The sequence below is a fragment of the Heterodontus francisci genome, unplaced genomic scaffold (assembly GCF_036365525.1).
Source record: "Heterodontus francisci isolate sHetFra1 unplaced genomic scaffold, sHetFra1.hap1 HAP1_SCAFFOLD_1042, whole genome shotgun sequence".
In the NCBI taxonomy this organism is placed as follows: Eukaryota; Metazoa; Chordata; class Chondrichthyes; order Heterodontiformes; family Heterodontidae; genus Heterodontus; species Heterodontus francisci.
This window is the reverse complement of record NW_027140859.1, coordinates 1-18,691: the sequence shown is the minus strand read 5'-3', so window position 1 is coordinate 18,691 and position 18,691 is coordinate 1. Positions and strand designations below refer to the sequence as shown.

At 52.2% G+C, this 18,691-nt stretch overlaps 1 protein-coding gene and 1 pseudogene across 1 annotated transcript; one reads left to right on the top strand and one right to left on the bottom strand.

The window, feature by feature from the left end:
• The window catches only part of LOC137361275 (transcription factor MafK-like), a 91,456-nt pseudogene extending 85,240 nt beyond the window's left edge, over positions 1-6,216 (top strand).
• A 713-nt stretch (positions 6,217-6,929) lies between these two features.
• On the bottom strand, positions 6,930-18,353 carry leng8 (leukocyte receptor cluster (LRC) member 8). Its single transcript, XM_068026162.1, has 4 exons — positions 17,889-18,353; positions 11,526-11,655; positions 11,200-11,407; positions 6,930-8,921 (listed from the first exon to the last, which is right to left on the bottom strand). The coding sequence occupies exons 1-4, from the start codon at positions 18,351-18,353 to the stop codon at positions 8,759-8,761; spliced, it is 966 nt and encodes a 321-aa protein (XP_067882263.1). The 3' UTR covers positions 6,930-8,758.
• Positions 18,354-18,691: the final 338 nt, after the last annotated feature.

The following is an 18,691-nucleotide window of genomic DNA, read 5'->3' as shown; positions in this document are numbered from 1 at the left end:
TGGGAACGAGGATATATTTGGGGATCGATACAGTTCTGTGGGAACGAGGATATATTTGGGGATCGATACAGTTCTGTGGGAACGAGGATATATTTGGGGATCGATACAGTTCTGTGGGAACGAGGATATATTTGGGGATCGATACAGGTCTGTGGGAACGAGGATATATTTGGGGATCGATACAGTTCTGTGGGAACGAGGATATATTTGGGGATCGATACAGTTCTGTGGGAACGAGGATATATTTGGGGATCGATACAGGTCTGTGGGAACGAGGATATATTTGGGGATCGATACAGTTCTGTGGGAACGAGGATATATTTGGGGTTCGATACAGTTCTGTGGGAACGAGGATATATTTGGGGATCGATACAGTTCTGTGGGAACGAGGATATATTTGGGGATCGATACAGTTCTGTGGGAACGAGGATATATTTGGGGATCGATAGAGTTCTGTGGGAACGAGGATATATTTGAGGATCTATACAGGTCTGTAGGAACGAGGATATATTTGGGGATCGATACAGTTCTGTAGGAAGGAGGATATATTTGAGGATCGATACAGGTCTGTAGGAATGAGGATATATTTGGGGATCGATACAGTTCTGTAGGAATGAGGATATATTTGGGGATCGATACAGTTCTGTAGGAACGAGGATATATTTGGGGATCGATACAGGTCTGTAGGAACGAGGATATATTTGGGGATCGATACAGTTCTGTAGGAACGAGGATATATTTGAGGATCGATACAGTTCTGTAGGAACGAGGATATATTTGGGGATTGATGCAGGCCTGTGGGGAGAGAGTGGATATATTTGGGGATCGACAGGTCTGTCGGAACGTGGATATATTTGGGGATCGATACAGGTCTGTAGGAACGAGGATATATTTGGGGATCGATACAGGTCTGTAGGAACGAGGATATATTTGGGGATCGATACAGTTCTGTAGGAACGAGGATATATTTGGGGATCGATACAGGTCTGTAGGAACGAGGATATATTTGGGGATCGATACAGTTCTGTAGGAACGAGGATATATTTGGGGATCGATACAGTTCTGTAGGAACGAGGATATATTTGGGGATCGATACAGTTCTGTAGGAACGAGGATATATTTGGGGATCGATACAGTTCTGTAGGAACGAGGATATATTTGGGGATCGATACAGTTCTGTCGGAACGAGGATATATTTGGGGATCGATACAGGTCTGTAGGAACGAGGATATATTTGGGGATCGATACAGTTCTGTAGGAACGAGGATATATTTGGGGATCGATACAGGTCTGTAGGAATGAGGATATATTTGAGGATCGATACAGGTCTGTAAGAACGAGGATATATTTGGGGATCGATACAGGTCTGTCGGAACGAGGATATATTTGGGGATCGATACAGTTCTGTCGGAACGAGGATATATTTGGGGATCGATACAGTTCTGTAGGAACGAGGATATATTTGGGGATCGATACAGTTCTGTAGGAACGAGGATATATTTGGGGATCGATACAGGTCTGTAGGAACGAGGATATATTTGGGGATCGATACAGGTCTGTGGGAACGAGGATATATTTGGGGATCGATACAGTTCTGTGGGAACGAGGATATATTTGGGGATCGATACAGTTCTGTGGGAACGAGGATATATTTGGGGATCGATACAGTTCTGTGGGAACGAGGATATATTTGGGGATCGATACAGTTCTGTGGGAACGAGGATATATTTGGGGATCGATACAGTTCTGTGGGAACGAGGATATATTTGGGGATCGATACAGTTCTGTGGGAACGAGGATATATTTGGGGATCGATACAGTTCTGTGGGAACGAGGATATATTTGGGGATCGATACAGGTCTGTGGGAACGAGGATATATTTGGGGATCGATACAGTTCTGTGGGAAAGAGGATATATTTGGGGTTCGATACAGTTCTGTGGGAACGAGGATATATTTGGGGATCGATACAGTTCTGTGGGAACGAGGATATATTTGGGGATCGATAGAGTTCTGTGGGAACGAGGATATATTTGAGGATCTATACAGGTCTGTAGGAACAAGGATATATTTGGGGATCGATACAGTTCTGTAGGAACGAGGATATATTTGAGGATCTATACAGGTCTGTAGGAACGAGGATATATTTGGGGATCGATACAGTTCTGTAGGAACGAGGATATATTTGAGGATCGATACAGTTCTGTGGGAACGAGGATATATTTGAGGATCTATACAGGTCTGTAGGAACGAGGATATATTTGGGGATCGATACAGTTCTGTAGGAACGAGGATATATTTGGGGATCGATACAGTTCTGTAGGAACGAGGATATATTTGGGGATCGATACAGTTCTGTAGGAACGAGGATATATTTGAGGATCGATACAGGTCTGTAGGAACGAGGATATATTTGGGGATCGATTCAGGTCTGTCGGAACGAGGATATATTTGGGGATCGATACAGGTCTGTAGGAACGAGGATATATTTGGGGATTGATGCAGTTCTGTAGGAACGAGGATATATTTGGGGATCGATACAGTTCTGTAGGAACGAGGATATATTTGAGGATCGATACAGGTCTGTAGGAATGAGGATATATTTGGGGATCGATACAGTTCTGTAGGAACGAGGATATATTTGGGGATCGATACAGTTCTGTAGGAACGAGGATATATTTGAGGATCGATACAGTTCTGTAGGAACGAGGATATATTTGGGGATCGATACAGGTCTGTAGGAACGAGGATATATTTGGGGATCGATACAGTTCTGTAGGAACGAGGATATATTTGAGGATCGATACAGTTCTGTAGGAACGAGGATATATTTGGGGATCGATGCAGTTCTGTAGGAACGAGGATATATTTGGGGATCGATGCAGTTCTGTAGGAACGAGGATATATTTGGGGATCGATACAGGTCTGTAGGAACGAGGATATATTTGGGGATCGACAGGTCTGTCGGAACGAGGATATATTTGGGGATCGATACAGGTCTGTAGGAACGAGGATATATTTGGGGATCGATACAGGTCTGTAGGAACGAGGGTATATTTGGGGATCGATACAGGTCTGTAGGAACGAGGATATATTTGGGGATCGATGCAGTTCTGTAGGAACGAGGATATATTTGGGGATCGATACAGGTCTGTAGGAACGAGGATATATTTGGGGATCGACAGGTCTGTCGGAACGAGGATTTATTTGGGGATCGATACAGGTCTGTAGGAACGAGGATATATTTGGGGATCGATACAGTTCTGTAGGAACGAGGATATATTTGAGGATCGATACAGTTCTGTAGGAACGAGGATATATTTGGGGATCGATGCAGTTCTGTAGGAACGAGGATATGTTTGGGGATCGACAGGTCTGTCGGAACGAGGATATATTTGGGGATCGATACAGTTCTGTAGGAACGAGGATATATTTGGGGATCGATACAGTTCTGTAGGAACGAGGATATATTTGGGGATCGATGCAGTTCTGTAGGAACGAGGATATATTTGGGGATCGACAGGTCTGTCGGAACGAGGATATATTTGGGGATCGATACAGTTCTGTAGGAACGAGGATATATTTGGGGATCGATACAGTTCTGTAGGAACGAGGATATATTTGGGGATAGATACAGGTCTGTAGGAACGAGGATATATTTGGGGATCGACAGGTCTGTCGGAACGTGGATATATTTGGGGATCGATACAGTTCTGTAGGAACGAGGATATATTTGGGGATCGATACAGTTCTGTAGGAACGAGGATATATTTGGGGATAGATACAGGTCTGTAGGAACGAGGATATATTTGGGGATCGATACAGGTCTGTGGGAACGGGGATATATTTGGGGATCGATACAGGTCTGTGGGAACGAGGATATATTTGGGGATCGATACAGGTCTGTGGGAACGAGGATATATTTGGGGATCGATACAGGTCTGTGGGAACGAGGATATATTTGGGGATCGATACAGGTCTGTGGGAACGAGGATATATTTGGGGATCGATACAGTTCTGTAGGAACGAGGCTATATTTGGGGATCGATACAGTTCTGTAGGAACGAGGATATATTTGGGGATCGATACAGGTCTGTGGGAACGAGGATATATTTGGGGATCGATACAGTTCTGTGGGAACGAGGATATATTTGGGGATCGATACAGTTCTGTAGGAACGAGGATATATTTGGGGATCGATACAGGTCTGTAGGAACGAGGATATATTTGGGGATCGATACAGTTCTGTGGGAACGAGGATATATTTGGGGATCGATACAGGTCTGTGGGAACGAGGATATATTTGGGGATCGATACAGGTCTGTGGGAACGAGGATATATTTGGGGATCGATACAGTTCTGTGGGAACGAGGATATATTTGGGGATCGATACAGTTCTGTGGGAACGAGGATATATTTGGGGATCGATACAGTTCTGTGGGAACGAGGATATATTTGGGGATCGATACAGGTCTGTGGGAACGAGGATATATTTGGGGATCGATACAGGTCTGTTGGAACGAGGATATATTTGTGGATCGATACAGTTCTGTGGGAACGAGGATATATTTGGGGATCGATACAGTTCTGTAGGAACGAGGATATATTTGGGGATCGATACAGTTCTGTAGGAACGAGGATATATTTGGGGATCGATACAGGTCTGTAGGAACGAGGATATATTTGGGGATCGATACAGGTCTGTAGGAACGAGGATATATTTGGGGATCGATACAGTTCTGTAGGAACGAGGATATATTTGGGGATCGATACAGTTCTGTAGGAACGAGGATATATTTGGGGATCGATACAGTTCTGTCGGAACGAGGATATATTTGGGGATCGATACAGGTCTGTAGGAACGAGGATATATTTGGGGATCGATACAGTTCTGTAGGAACGAGGATATATTTGGGGATCGATACAGTTCTGTAGGAACGAGGATATATTTGGGGATCGATACAGTTCTGTAGGAACGAGGATATATTTGGGGATCGATACAGTTCTGTCGGAACGAGGATATATTTGGGGATCGATACAGGTCTGTAGGAACGAGGATATATTTGGGGATCGATACAGGTCTGTAGGAACGAGGATATATTTGGGGATCGATACAGTTCTGTTGGAACGAGGATATATTTGGGGATCGATACAGTTCTGTAGGAACGAGGATATATTTGGGGATCGATACAGGTCTGTAGGAACGAGGATATATTTGGGGATCGATACAGGTTTGTAGGAATGAGGATATATTTGGGGATCGATACAGTTCTGTAGGAACGAGGATATATTTGGGGATCGATACAGTTCTGTAGGAACAAGGATATATTTGGGGATCGATACAGGTCTGTAGGAACGAGGATATATTTGGGGATCGATACAGGTTTGTAGGAACAAGGATATATTTGGGGATCGATACAGGTCTGTAGGAACGAGGATATATTTGGGGATTCATGCAGGCCTGTGGGGAGAGAGTGGATATATTTCGGGATTGACAGGGTTATGGGGAGACATTAAATTCTCTCCATTGTCTGGGTCCAATCTCAGGATGATGCAGGCACTGACTAACGTCTGCTCGTTTTCCTCTCAGGCGAAGAAGGAGTCAGGAAGCTGTGGCCTCAGCGACGAGGAGCTGATCCAAATGACGGTTCGGGAACTGAACCAGCACCTGCGGGGCCTGTCCAAGGAGGAGGTGGCACGCCTGAAGCAGCGGCGTAGGACGCTGAAGAACCGGGGATACGCGGCCAGCTGCCGGGAGAAACGGCTGTCGCAGCGTGAGCGACTGGAGGAGCAGCGGACAGCCCTGGCGGCCGAGGTGGACGGGCTGGCCCGAGAGAACTCCAACATGAAGGGCGAGCTGGACTCGCTGCGGGCCCGCTACCTCGCCCTGCAGACTTTCGCACCGCTCAGTGAGCAGGGGCACTGTGGTGCCCACCGCCGGGGTCATCACCATCGTCAAGTCACATGCCCGTAAGGCAGACGGGTGACTGGGCACTCCGCCGAGCCTCACTGGCACCCCACCCACAACCCCCTACACACCCAGGCGGATGCTGGTAACTGGCGCACTTTTCAAAGCTTCCTGCTTATGTCCTGACCAGGCTGAAACTCTGTTCTGATTCCCTTCGCAAAGAAAACCTTCTGTCAATTTCATTGCGTCGCGAGGTGAATTTGTTACCTGCTCGCCAGCCGATGACTAAATATACCGACTGCAATCCAAGCTTGCGGTCACTGAGTTCTCTCTCCTTCACTGTCCCCATCAAACACTCCCAGGACAGGCACAGCACGGAGGTTAGATACAGAGTAAATCTCTCTCTACACTGTCCCCATCAAACACTCCCAGGACAGGTACAGCACGGGGGTTAGATACAGAGTAAAGCTCTCTCTACACTGTCCCCATGAAACACTCCCAGGACAGGCACAGCACGGGGGTTAGATACAGAGTAAATCTCCCTCTACACTGTCCCCATCAAACACACCCAGGACAGGTACAGCACGGAGTTAGATACAGAGTAAAGCTCTCTCTACACTGTCCCCATCAAACACTCCCAGGACAGGTACAGTACGGGGGTTAGATACAGAGTAAAGCTCTCTCTACACTGTCCCCATCAAACACTCCCAGGACAGGTACAGTACGGGGGAATAAAGAAGAAAAAAAAACGGGGGTTACATACAGAGTAAAGCTCAATCTACACTGTCCCCATCAAACACTCCCAGGACAGGTACTGTACAGGGTTAAAGAAAAAGAAAAAACAAAACAAAACGGGGTTAGATACAGAGTAAATCTCCTTCTACACTGTCCCCATCAAACACTCCCAGCACAGGTACAGCACAGGGGTTAGATACAGAGTAAAGCTCGCTCTACACTAAAAAGGAAAAAAAAAAAACGGGAGTTAGATACAAGGGCCCATTGAGGGAGCCTAGAAGCGTCAATAGCAGAATCTGTTCGAAGACTTTATTTTAAACAGTGGCGACAAGAACTCAAAAGAACATTATTCTGTCTGTAAAAAGCTGAAGTGGTGAAAAACAAACGCAAAAACAGTCGCAAGGGTGCAGCGGGAAGGGGAAGGGAGGGTGGTGGGAGAAGGAGGAGGATGGGCGGGGGGGGAGGGGGGGTAAGATTACATCAGCTGGGGGGAGGGGGATTGGGGAGGAAGGGTGCGGGAGGGGATGGGGCAGGGGTGTGGGGAGGGAGGGAGGGGGGGGGGATGGGGGAGAAAAGAGAAAACACACATGTTAAAATTGCGAAGACTTGAGCAGACTCCGGGTGCCTGAGACACGATTCCACCTGCAAAGGAAAACAAGGCTAGCAAACAAGGACGCTGTCCCCACGAATACAGACCAGCCGAGGGCGGGGAGGAAAGCGGAGCTGAACGGAGCGGCGCGCTGGGAGAAAGGCACCTCCGGCCACAACCAGCTAAATCTTCAGCGGGCTGCGGCTCCCCCCGCTCAACATCAACGCAGCCGCCAAGAAAACATGAGTCTTTCTTTCTCCTCTGTTCTGCGAACTCTCTCCTTTCGTTTCAAATAACTTCTCTTCTTTTATATATATGAATATATATATATATATATATATAGATATAAACACACACATACAAAAAAAAAACCATTACTTCATTCCCTCGGCAGGGAGATATATAAACACAAAGTCCGTCACTTGAGGCTCGAGATCGGAGAGGAGTCTGTTAACGGGCACTGCCCTGTGCTTTCTCTTTTTCTTTTCTTCCCCCGCTCAATTCTGCCTTTTTAACTCGTCATTCCATCGCTCCCTCAAGCTGGCCGGAGAGGGGGGGGAACGAGAGAGGGATTGGGGGGAGAGAAGGGGGGGGGGGTGGGGGGGGAAGAGAGAGAGAGAGAGAGAGAGAAACTGAAACATTGTTAGCATCTCATTGCAGACAGGTACAAAAATATATTCACAGAAAACTTTACAAATCAGACTCGACTGCTACAGGGGTTCGGGGAGGGAATTCCGGGTGAGGGGTTGGGGAGGGGGAAATGGGGTGTGGGGAGCAGGGAGACGGAGAGGGGAAAAAATATAACTCGTCTCACTGTCGATGTCTGTACAAATTCTTAAAGTTAATGCAAAGTTCCTTAAATACACATCTTTTATATATATATATATATGTACACACACAAACACAAAATAAGTTTGGTTAAACAGTTTACATTCAAGGATTTGGCAGCAATTTCTCGAAACTTGGCAAATTCCCAGAGTGATGAAATTCTGCGGCCAATCTCCAGAAGGCACCTGTCCTCTGGATTGCGGTGGTCGGATGGCCGAGTTTTTTTTGGGGGGGGTAGAATGGGAAGAGGACGGGAGGCTCTTCCGCGGGTGAAGGGGGGGGGAATTTTGCAGAGGCTTCATCGGACCTCGGGATGTCGGCGAAACCTGGGGGGGCAGGGTGGGTGGGGTTTGTTCTCCTGCAACGCACTGGGGAGGGGAAAGGACAGAGCGAGGTTTCAAAAAGGAAAAAATAAATGAGAAACGTGTCCCCTCCCCGGCAAACCTAAAAAAAAACGTCGTTTTAACACAGGAAATATCCCTCACACCCACATGTCGGAATGACTCGGTTACTCGCCAGCTGGGGACAGTGAACGCGTCTGGCCAGCCTCACCGCCCACCCCCCCACCACCCCAACATTGAAGCACGCACATACACAACTCGAGCTCCCCCCCCCCCCACTTTCATTTCTGCCGCAGTGGAGACTGGCGAGGGGCGGGGAGGGGAGGGGGGCAAGAGCAGTTGGGGGGAGGGGGCGCGGTCAGAAAGTCTGCAGCTGCAAGGCACTCTGCTTGCAGTCGATCTTGCTGCTATCGCATCCTAGGTAGGTGAGGGCCAGTGAGCCCAGGAAGACTTGACACTCCTCCTCACTATCGAAGGCCAGTTCGGACTGTACATAGGAGACGGGTAACGCTGGCCGGTAACTAGAGGGCGGGAGAGAGAGAATGAGAGAGAGAGAGAGAGAGAGAGGGGGAAAAAAAGAGAGGCGAGCAAAAGAACAGGTTAGCGAGAGACAACAATAACACACGCAAGGATTCAACAAAATCGCCGTGAAAAAATAAAATAAAAAGGAGGATGGTGGGGCCATAAAACCTCCGCCGCTGTTCTCACCTCCCACCCAACCTCGGACTGGACACAGCACACTGGCTGACACACACGGTCGCAGCGCTGGCAGACAAGCTCTGGGGAGTCACTGTCCACTCCTCTGATACCGCAAGGCCAGCAGGGCAGGTACGGGATAGTGCCCGGGAGAGGAGGAGGAGGAGGAGGAGGAGGAGGAAGCGGCCGCAAAGGGAAGCCTGGTGAAATCTCTCCAGTCTGGTCCAGGAAGATCGCACGCGGCTCAGCGGGCAGGAGTGAGCCCGGGTTCCCTCGCCACCCGGGACGGGCGTGGGTCTCACGTCCGCACGGAGGAACTGTGTTCCACGCACCCCCCCCCCTCCCCTCCCCTCCGACGGTGGGATCAGTAGCACAGCCCGCGGCCTCTCTCCCTCTCAGGCAAAACCAGTGGCTCCGGCGGCTCCCCCGCGTCCCTGCTCTGTTCACCCACAAGCTCAGGATACTTACCGGGAAAAGGTCCGGCACAGGGAAACGGGTGGGTAACTGTCACTGGCCGGGCTGCTGAGGCTAGAGAACTGCTCTGTCACTCAATAAACTGGGGTTCCCTCTCCCCCACCCCCACGAGTCTCCTCTCCCCCCATACCCGGGGTCTCCTCTCCCCCACTCCCCGCCCCCGGGAGTCTCCTCTCCCCCACGAGTCACCTCTCCCCCTCCCCTTGTACCCGTAGACTGCTCAGCCCCATCCCCTGTACCCAGGGTCTCCTCTCCCCCTCCCCCACCCGTACCAGGGGTCTCCTTTCACTGCTCCCCCTGTACCCGGAGACTGCTCTGCTCAGCCCCTCCCCCTGTACCCAGGGTCTCCTCTCCCCCTCCCCCCGTACCTGGGGTCTCCTCTCCTGTTCCCCCTGTACCCGGAGACTACTCTGCTCAGCCCCTCCCCCTGTACCCAGGGTCGCCTCTCCCCCTCCTCCTGTACCCAGGGTCTCCTCTCCCCCTCCCCCTGTACCCAGGGTCTCCTCTCCCCCTCCCCCACCCGTACCAGGGGTCTCCTTTCACTGCTCCCCCTGTACCCGGAGACTGCTCTGCTCAGCCCCTCCCCCTGTACCCAGGGTCTCCACTCCCGCTCCCCCTCCGCTCCCCCTGTACCCAGGGTCGCCTCTCCCGCTCCCCCTGTAACCAGGGTCGCCTCTCCCGCTCCCCCTGTAACCAGGGTCGCCCCTCCCCCTCCCCCTGCACCCAGGGTCGCCCCTCCCGCTCCCCCTGCAACCAGGGTCGCCTCTCCCGCTCCCCCTGTACCCAGGGACTCCTCTCCCGCTCCCCCTGCACCCAGGGACTCCTCTCCCGCTCCCCCTGCACCCAGGGACTCCTCTCCCGCTCCCCCTGCACCCAGGGACTCCTCTCCCGCTCCCCCTGCACCCAGGGACTCCTCTCCCGCTCCCCCTGCACCCAGGGACTCCTCTCCCGCTCCCCCTGCACCCAGGGACTCCTCTCCCGCTCCCCCTGCACCCAGGGACTCCTCTCCCGCTCCCCCTGCACCCAGGGACTCCTCTCCCGCTCCCCCTGCACCCAGGGACTCCTCTCCCGCTCCCCCTGCACCCAGGGACTCCTCTCCCGCTCCCCCTGCACCCAGGGACTCCTCTCCCGCTCCCCCTGCACCCAGGGACTCCTCTCCCGCTCCCCCTGCACCCAGGGACTCCTCTCCCGCTCCCCCTGCACCCAGGGACTCCTCTCCCGCTCCCCCTGCACCCAGGGACTCCTCTCCCGCTCCCCCTGCACCCAGGGACTCCTCTCCCGCTCCCCCTGCACCCAGGGACTCCTCTCCCCCTCCCCCTGTACCCAGGGACTCCTCTCCCCCTCCCCCTGTACCCAGGGTTGCCTCTCCTGCTCCCCCTGTACCCAGGGTCGCCTCTCCCCCTCCCCCTGTACCCGGAGTCTACTCAGCCCCTGCCCCTGTACATAGGGTCTCCTCTCCTGCTCCCCCTGTACCCGGAGTCTCCTCTGCTCAGCCCCTCCCCCTGTACACGTGGTCTCCTCTCCCCCTGCACCCAGAATCTCCTCTCCTGCTCCCCCTGTACCCGGAATCTGCTCTGCTCAGCCCCTCCCCACAGGCAGACTCCTCTCTCCCCTCCCACCAGGACGTACGTTTTTAACATGGCCTTGAGAGCCCGTTTGCGCTCCCGCTCCACAAACTTGTCCATGAGGTAGGCTGACATGCGGGGAGCCAGCTTGTAGAGGCGGAAGAAGCGGTGATAGTTGGAGAGAGCCCAGGCCGCACGCAGGGCCAGAGCGTGGGCCATGCAGGGCTCATCTTTCAGCTCCTGGCTCAGGAAGGCCAGCTCCGTGGTGATATCTGTGAGAGAGGTGGAAAGAGAACAGCAGACGTCAGCGAGACAGACGGAGCTAACAGTCCGACAGCGAGGGTTGGCTGTGGGAGGACGCGGAGGGGTTTTTGGGGCCAGAGACCATACCTCCAGAGTTCTGGGTGAAGATGTAGTACAGGATTCGATAGGCAGTGAACTCTCCCACATTCCCGGGCAGGCTGTCAGCGTAGAGTGACTTCAGCTGTGCCTGACACTGGTTAAACTCCTCATGATCGCCCTGTACCCGAGAGAAAGACGGAGGTACAAGGCGGAGATATTAATCCCAAAGTCAGGGCAGGGGTTCAGAGGCCGTCACTCTGGAACAAACACCCCCTGTGCACTGACCCTAGTCATGTTAAACCCCTCTCACACACTGCCCTCTAACCCCAGTCACATTAAACCCCCTCACACACTGTCCTCTAACCCCAGTCACATTAAACCCCCCTCACACACTGTCCTCTAACCCCAGTCACATTAAACCCCCTCTCGCACACTGTCCTCTAACCCCAGTCACATTAAACCCCCCTCACACACAGTCCTCTAACCCCAGTCACATTATACCCCCTCACACACTGTCCTCTAACCCCAGGCACATTAAACCCCCTCACACACTGTCCTCTAACCCCAGGCACATTAAACCCCCTCACACACTGTCCTCTAACCCCAGTCACATTAAACCCCTCACACACTGTCCTCTAACCCCAGTCACATTAAACCCCCCTCACACACTGTCCTCTAACCCCAGTCACATTAAACCCCTCACACACTGTCCTCTAACCCCAGGCACATTAAACCCCCCTCCTCACACACTGTCCTCTAACCCCAGTCACATTAAACCCCCTCACACACTGTCCTCTAACCCCAGTCACATTAAACCCTCCTCACACACTGTCCTCTAACCCCAGGCACATTAAACCCCCCTCACACACTGTCCTCTAACCCCAGGCACATTAAACCCCCTCACACACAGTCCTCTAACCCCAGGCACATTAAACCCCCCTCACACACTGTCCTCTAACCCCAGTCACATTAAACCCCCCTCACACACAGTCCTCTAACCCCAGGCACATTAAACCCCCTCACACACTGTCCTCTAACCCCAGGCACATTAAACCCCCTCACACACTGTCCTCTAACCCCAGGCACATTAAACCCCCCTCACACACTGTCCTCTAACCCCAGTCACATTAAACCCCCTCACACACTGACCTCTAACCCCAGGCACAAAAAAACCCACCTCACACGCTGTCCTCTAACCCCAGTCACATTAAACCCCCTCACACACTGTCCTCTAACCCCAGTCACATTAAACCCCCCTCACACACTGTCCTCTAACCCCAGGCACATTAAACCCCCCTCACACGCTGTCCTCTAACCCCAGGCACATTAAACCCCCTCACACACTGACCTCTAACCCCAGGCACATTAAACCCCCTCACACACTGACCTCTAACCCCAGGCACATTAAACCCACTCACACACTGACCTCTAACCCCAGTCACATTAAACCCCCCTCACACACTGTCCTCTAACCCCAGTCACATTAAACCCCCTCACACACTGTCCTCTAACCCCAGTCACATTAAACCCCCCTCACACACTGTCCTCTAACCCCAGTCACATTAAACCCCCCTCACACACTGTCCTCTAACCCCAGTCACATTAAACCCCCTCACACACTGTCCTCTAACCCCAGTCACATTATACCCCCTCACACACTGTCCTCTAACCCCAGGCACATTAAACCCGTCACACACTGTCCTCTAACCCCAGTCACATTAAACCCCTCACACACTGTCCTCTAACCCCAGTCACATTAAACCCCCCTCACACACTGTCCTCTAACCCCAGTCACATTAAAACCCTCACACACTGTCCTCTAACCCCAGTCACATTAAACCCCCCTCCTCACACACTGTCCTCTAACCCCAGTCACATTAAACCCTCCTCACACACTGTCCTCTAACCCCAGTCACATTAAACCCCCCTCACACACTGTCCTCTAACCCCAGTCACATTAAACCCCCCTCACACACTGTCCTCTAACCCCAGGCACATTAAACCCCCTCACACACAGTCCTCTAACCCCAGGCACATTAAACCCCCCTCACACACTGTCCTCTAACCCCAGTCACATTAAACCCCCCTCCTCACACACTGTCCTCTAACCCCAGTCACATTAAACCCTCCTCACACACTGTCCTCTAACCCCAGTCACATTAAACCCCCCTCACACACTGTCCTCTAACCCCAGTCACATTAAACCCCCCTCACACACTGTCCTCTAACCCCAGGCACATTAAACCCCCCTCACACACTGTCCTCTAACCCCAGTCACATTAAACCCCCTCACACACTGTCCTCTAACCCCAGTCACATTAAACCCCCCTCACACACAGTCCTCTAACCCCAGGCACATTAAACCCCCCCTCACACACTGTCTTCTAACCCCAGGCACATTAAACCCCCTCACACACTGTCCTCTAACCCAGGCACATTAAATCCCCTCACACACTGTCCTCTAACCCCAGGCACATTAAACCCCCTCACAACACTGACCTCTAACCCCAGGCACATTAAACCCCCTCACACACTGTCCTCTAACCCCAGTCACATTAAACCCCCTCACACACTGACCTCTAACCCCAGGCACAAAAAAACCCACCTCACACGCTGTCCCTCTAACCCCAGTCACATTAAACCCCCTCACACACTGTCCTCTAACCCCCAGTCACATTAACCCCCCTCACACACTGTCCTCTAACCCCAGGCACATTAAACCCCCCTCACCTACGCTGTCCTCTAACCCCAGGCACATTAAACCCCCTCACACACTGACCTCTAACCCCAGGCACATTAAACCCCCTCACACAACTGACCTCTAACCCCAGTCACATTAAACCCCCCTCACACACTGTCCTCTAACCCCAGTCACATTAAACCCCTCACACACTGTCCTCTAACCCCAGTCACATTAAACCCCCCTCACACACTGTCCTCTAACCCAGTCACATTAAACCCCTCACACACTGTCCTCTAACCCCAGGCACATTAAACCCCCCCTCCTCACACACTGTCCTCTAACCCCAGTCACATTAAACCCCCTCACACACTGTCCTCTAACCCCAGTCACATTAAACCCTCCTCACACACTGTCCTCTAACCCCAGGCACATTAAACCCCCCTCACACACTGTCCTCTAACCCCAGGCACATTAAACCCCCTCACACACAGTCCTCTAACCCCAGGCACATTAAACCCCCCTCACACACTGTCCTCTAACCCCAGTCACATTAAACCCCCCTCACACACAGTCCTCTAACCCCAGGCACATTAAACCCCCTCACACACTGTCCTCTAACCCCAGGCACATTAAACCCCCTCACAACACTGTCCTCTAACCCCAGGCACATTAAACCCCCCCTCACACACTGTCCTCTAACCCCAGTCACATTAAACCCCCTCACACACTGACCTCTAACCCCAGGCACAAAAAAACCCACCTCACACGACCTGTCCTCTAACCCCAGTCACATTAAACCCCCTCACACACTGTCCTCTAACCCCAGTCACATTAAACCCCCCTCACACACTGTCCTCTAACCCCAGGCACATTAAACCCCCCTCACACGCTGTCCTCTAACCCAGGCACATTAAACCCCCTCACACCTGACCTCTAACCCCAGGCACATTAAACCCCCTCACACACTGACCTCTAACCCCAGGCACATTAAACCCACTCACACACTGACCTCTAACCCCAGTCACATTAAACCCCCCCTCACACACTGTCCTCTAACCCCAGTCACATTAAACCCCCTCACACACTGTCCTCTAACCCCAGTCACATTAAACCCCCCTCACACACTGTCCTCTAACCCCAGTCACATTAAACCCCCCTCACACACTGTCCTCTAACCCCAGTCACATTAAACCCCCTCACACACTGTCCTCTAACCCCAGTCACATTATACCCCCTCACACACTGTCCTCTAACCCCAGGCACATTAAACCCGTCACACACTGTCCTCTAACCCCAGTCACATTAAACCCCTCACACACTGTCCTCTAACCCCAGTCACATTAAACCCCCTCACACACTGTCCTCTAACCCCAGTCACATTAAAACCCTCACACACTGTCCTCTAACCCAACTACACCTCACCACACCCTGAACTCTAACCCCCCAGTCACATTAAACCCCCCTCCTCACACACTGTCCTCTAACCCCAGTCACATTAAACCCCTCCTCACACACTGTCCTCTAACCCCCAGTCACATTAAACCCCCCTCACACACTGTCCTCTAACCCCAGTCACATTAAACCCCCCTCACACACTGTCCTCTAACCCCAGGCACATTAAACCCCCCTCACACACAGTCCTCTAACCCAGGCACATTAAACCCCCCTCACACACTGTCCTCTAACCCCAGTCACATTAAACCCCCCTCCTCACACACTGTCCTCTAACCCCAGTCACATTAAACCCCCCTCACACACTGTCCTCTAACCCCAGTCACATTAAACCCCCTCACACACTGTCCTCTAACCCAGGCACATTAAACCCCCCTCACACACTGTCCTCTAACCCCAGTCACATTAAACCCCCTCACACACTGTCCTCTAACCCCAGTCACATTAAACCCCCCTCACACACAGTCCTCTAACCCCAGGCACATTAAACCCCCTCACAACACTGTCTTCTAACCCCAGGCACATTAAACCCCCCTCACACACTGTCCTCTAACCCCAGGGCACATTAAACCCCCTCACACACTGTCCTCTAACCCCCAGGCACATTAAACCCCCTCACACACTGACCTCTAACCCCAGGCACAATAAACCCCCTCACACACTGTCCTCTAACCCCAGTCACATTAAACCCCCTCACACACTGACCTCTAACCCCAGGCACAAAAAACCCACCTCACACGGCTGTCCTCTAACCCCAGTCACATAAACCCCCTCACACACTGTCCTCTAACCCCAGTCACATTAAACCCCCCCTCACACACTGTCCTCTAACCCCAGCACATTAAACCCCCCTCACACGCTGTCCTCTAACCCCAGGCACATTAAACCCCCCTCACACACTGACCTCTAACCCCAGGCACATTAAACCCCCTCACACACTGACCTCTAACCCCAGGCACATTAAACCCACTCACACATTGACCTCTAACCCCCCAGTCACATTAAACCCCCTCACACACTGTCCTCTAACCCAGTCACATTAAACCCCCCTCACACACTGTCCTCTAACCCCAGTCACATTAAACCCCCCCTCACACACTGTCCTCTAACCCCAGTCACATTAAACCCCCTCACACACTGTCCTCTAACCCCAGTCACATTAAACCCCCCTCACACACAGTCCTCTAACCCCAGGCACATTAAACCCCCCCTCACACACAGTCCTCTAACCCCAGTCACATTAAACCCCCTCACACACTGTCCTCTAACCCCAGTCACATTAAACCCCTCACACACTGTCCTCTAACCCCAGTCACATTAAACCCCCTCACACACTGACCTCTAACCCCAGTCACATTAAACCCCCTCACACACTGTCCTCTAACCCCAGTCACATTAAACCCCCTCACACACTGACCTCTAACCCTCCAGTCACATTATACCCCCTCACACACTGTCCTCTAACCCCAGTCACATTAAACCCACCTCACACACTGTCCTCTAACCCCAGTCACATTAAACCCCCTCACACCACTGTCCTCTAACCCCAGGCATATTAAACCCCCCTCACACACTGTCCTCTAACCCCAGGCACATTAAACCCCCCTCACACACTGTCCTCTAACCCCAGTCACATTAAACCCCCCTCACACACTGTCACTCTAAAACCCCAGTCACATTAAACCCCCTCACACACTGTCCTCTAACCCCAGGCACATTAAACCCCTCACACACTGTGCTCTAACCCCAGGCACATTAAACCCCTCACACACTGTCCTCTAACCCCCAGTCACATTAAACCCCCTCACACACTGTCCTCTAACCCCCAGGCACATTAAACCCCCTCACACACTGTCCTCGAACCCCAGTCACATTAAACCCCCCTCACACACTGTCCTCTAACCCCAGGCACATTAAACCCACCTCACACACTGTCCTCTAACCCCAGGCCCACATTAAACCCCCTCACACACTGTCCTCTAACCCCAGGCACATTAAACCCCCCTCACACACTGTCCTCTAACCCCAGTCACATTAAACCCCCTCACACACTGCCCTCTAACCCCAGTCACATTAAACCCCCCTCACACACTGCCCTCTGACCCCAGTCACATTAAACCCACCTCACACACTGTCCTCTAACCCCAGGCACATAAATCCCCCTCACACAATGCCCTCTGACCCCAGTCACATCAAACGCCCCCTCATGCTCTTTCCCGCTCACATCGCAGAACCTGCTCGACATTATGGGTCATTCACTTTGCAGCAGCTCTTACCTTCTCCAGTGCTATCCGTGCATGGGTCTCGTACACTTCGACCGTGAACTGTGTCCGCACCCCTTGGACCTGCATGTGAAGAGGAAGGTCATGGAATGACACTGCAGCTGACATTGTGCTGCGTTTATGTAGTGGCTGACGGGGTGAATGGGACTGGGTTCGGACATGGGTGCCCGGGCTTTGGATGAGCTCCTGTTTACGGAGGGCGCAAGGTGAGAGAGCCAGCGCGGAGCCCGTTGGAACAATCGAAGCCCTCGAGGTGGGAAAGTCGCAGATGAGGATTTCAGCGGTCGCGGTGACGGACAGCAGGTGGGACTGCAAACCCAGCTCCGGATCCGCGGGGCACACAGAGACGTTGCAGTGACTGGACGTGTCGGGTGACGGCAATGCCACCCGACAGGCCTGGTGGTGCCCAAGGTCGGTCCAACCAGCAGCAAGCGCCAAGGAAAAGTCTAACCTCACCATCTACGCCCTGCTCCTGCCTCAAAGGGTAAAGGAGCTGGTGGGCGGGGTGGGTGAGGGTGCACACAGTATTCCAGCTGCAGTCTCACCTGTTCAATTTTAAGATGACTTCTTTATTCCTGTACTCCAATCCCCTTTCAATAAAGGCCAACATGCCATTTGCCTTCCTAATAGCCTGCTGGACCTGTCTGTTACTTTCTGTGTTCCTTGTACAAGCACCCCCCAAGTGGCGGCACAGTGGCGCAGTGGTTAGCACCGCAGCCTCACAGCTCCAGCGACCCGGGTTCAATTCTGGGTACTGCCCGTGTGGAGTTTGCAAGTTCTCCCTGTGTCTGCAATGG

What these genes read in the sequence shown, in the direction of transcription:
- leng8 (XM_068026162.1), bottom strand. Translation starts at nt 18,353, where the DNA reads ATGGTGAGGTTAGACTTTTCCTTGGCGCTTGCTGCTGGTTGGACCGAC. An exon ending in CACGGATAGCACTGGAGAAG is followed by an intron (nt 11,656 to 17,888) that starts GTAAGAGCTGCT and finishes TCTCGGGTACAG; the next exon opens with GGCGATCATGAGGAGTTTAA. An exon ending in CTTCACCCAGAACTCTGGAG is followed by an intron (nt 11,408 to 11,525) that starts GTATGGTCTCTG and finishes CCTCTCTCACAG; the next exon opens with ATATCACCACGGAGCTGGCC.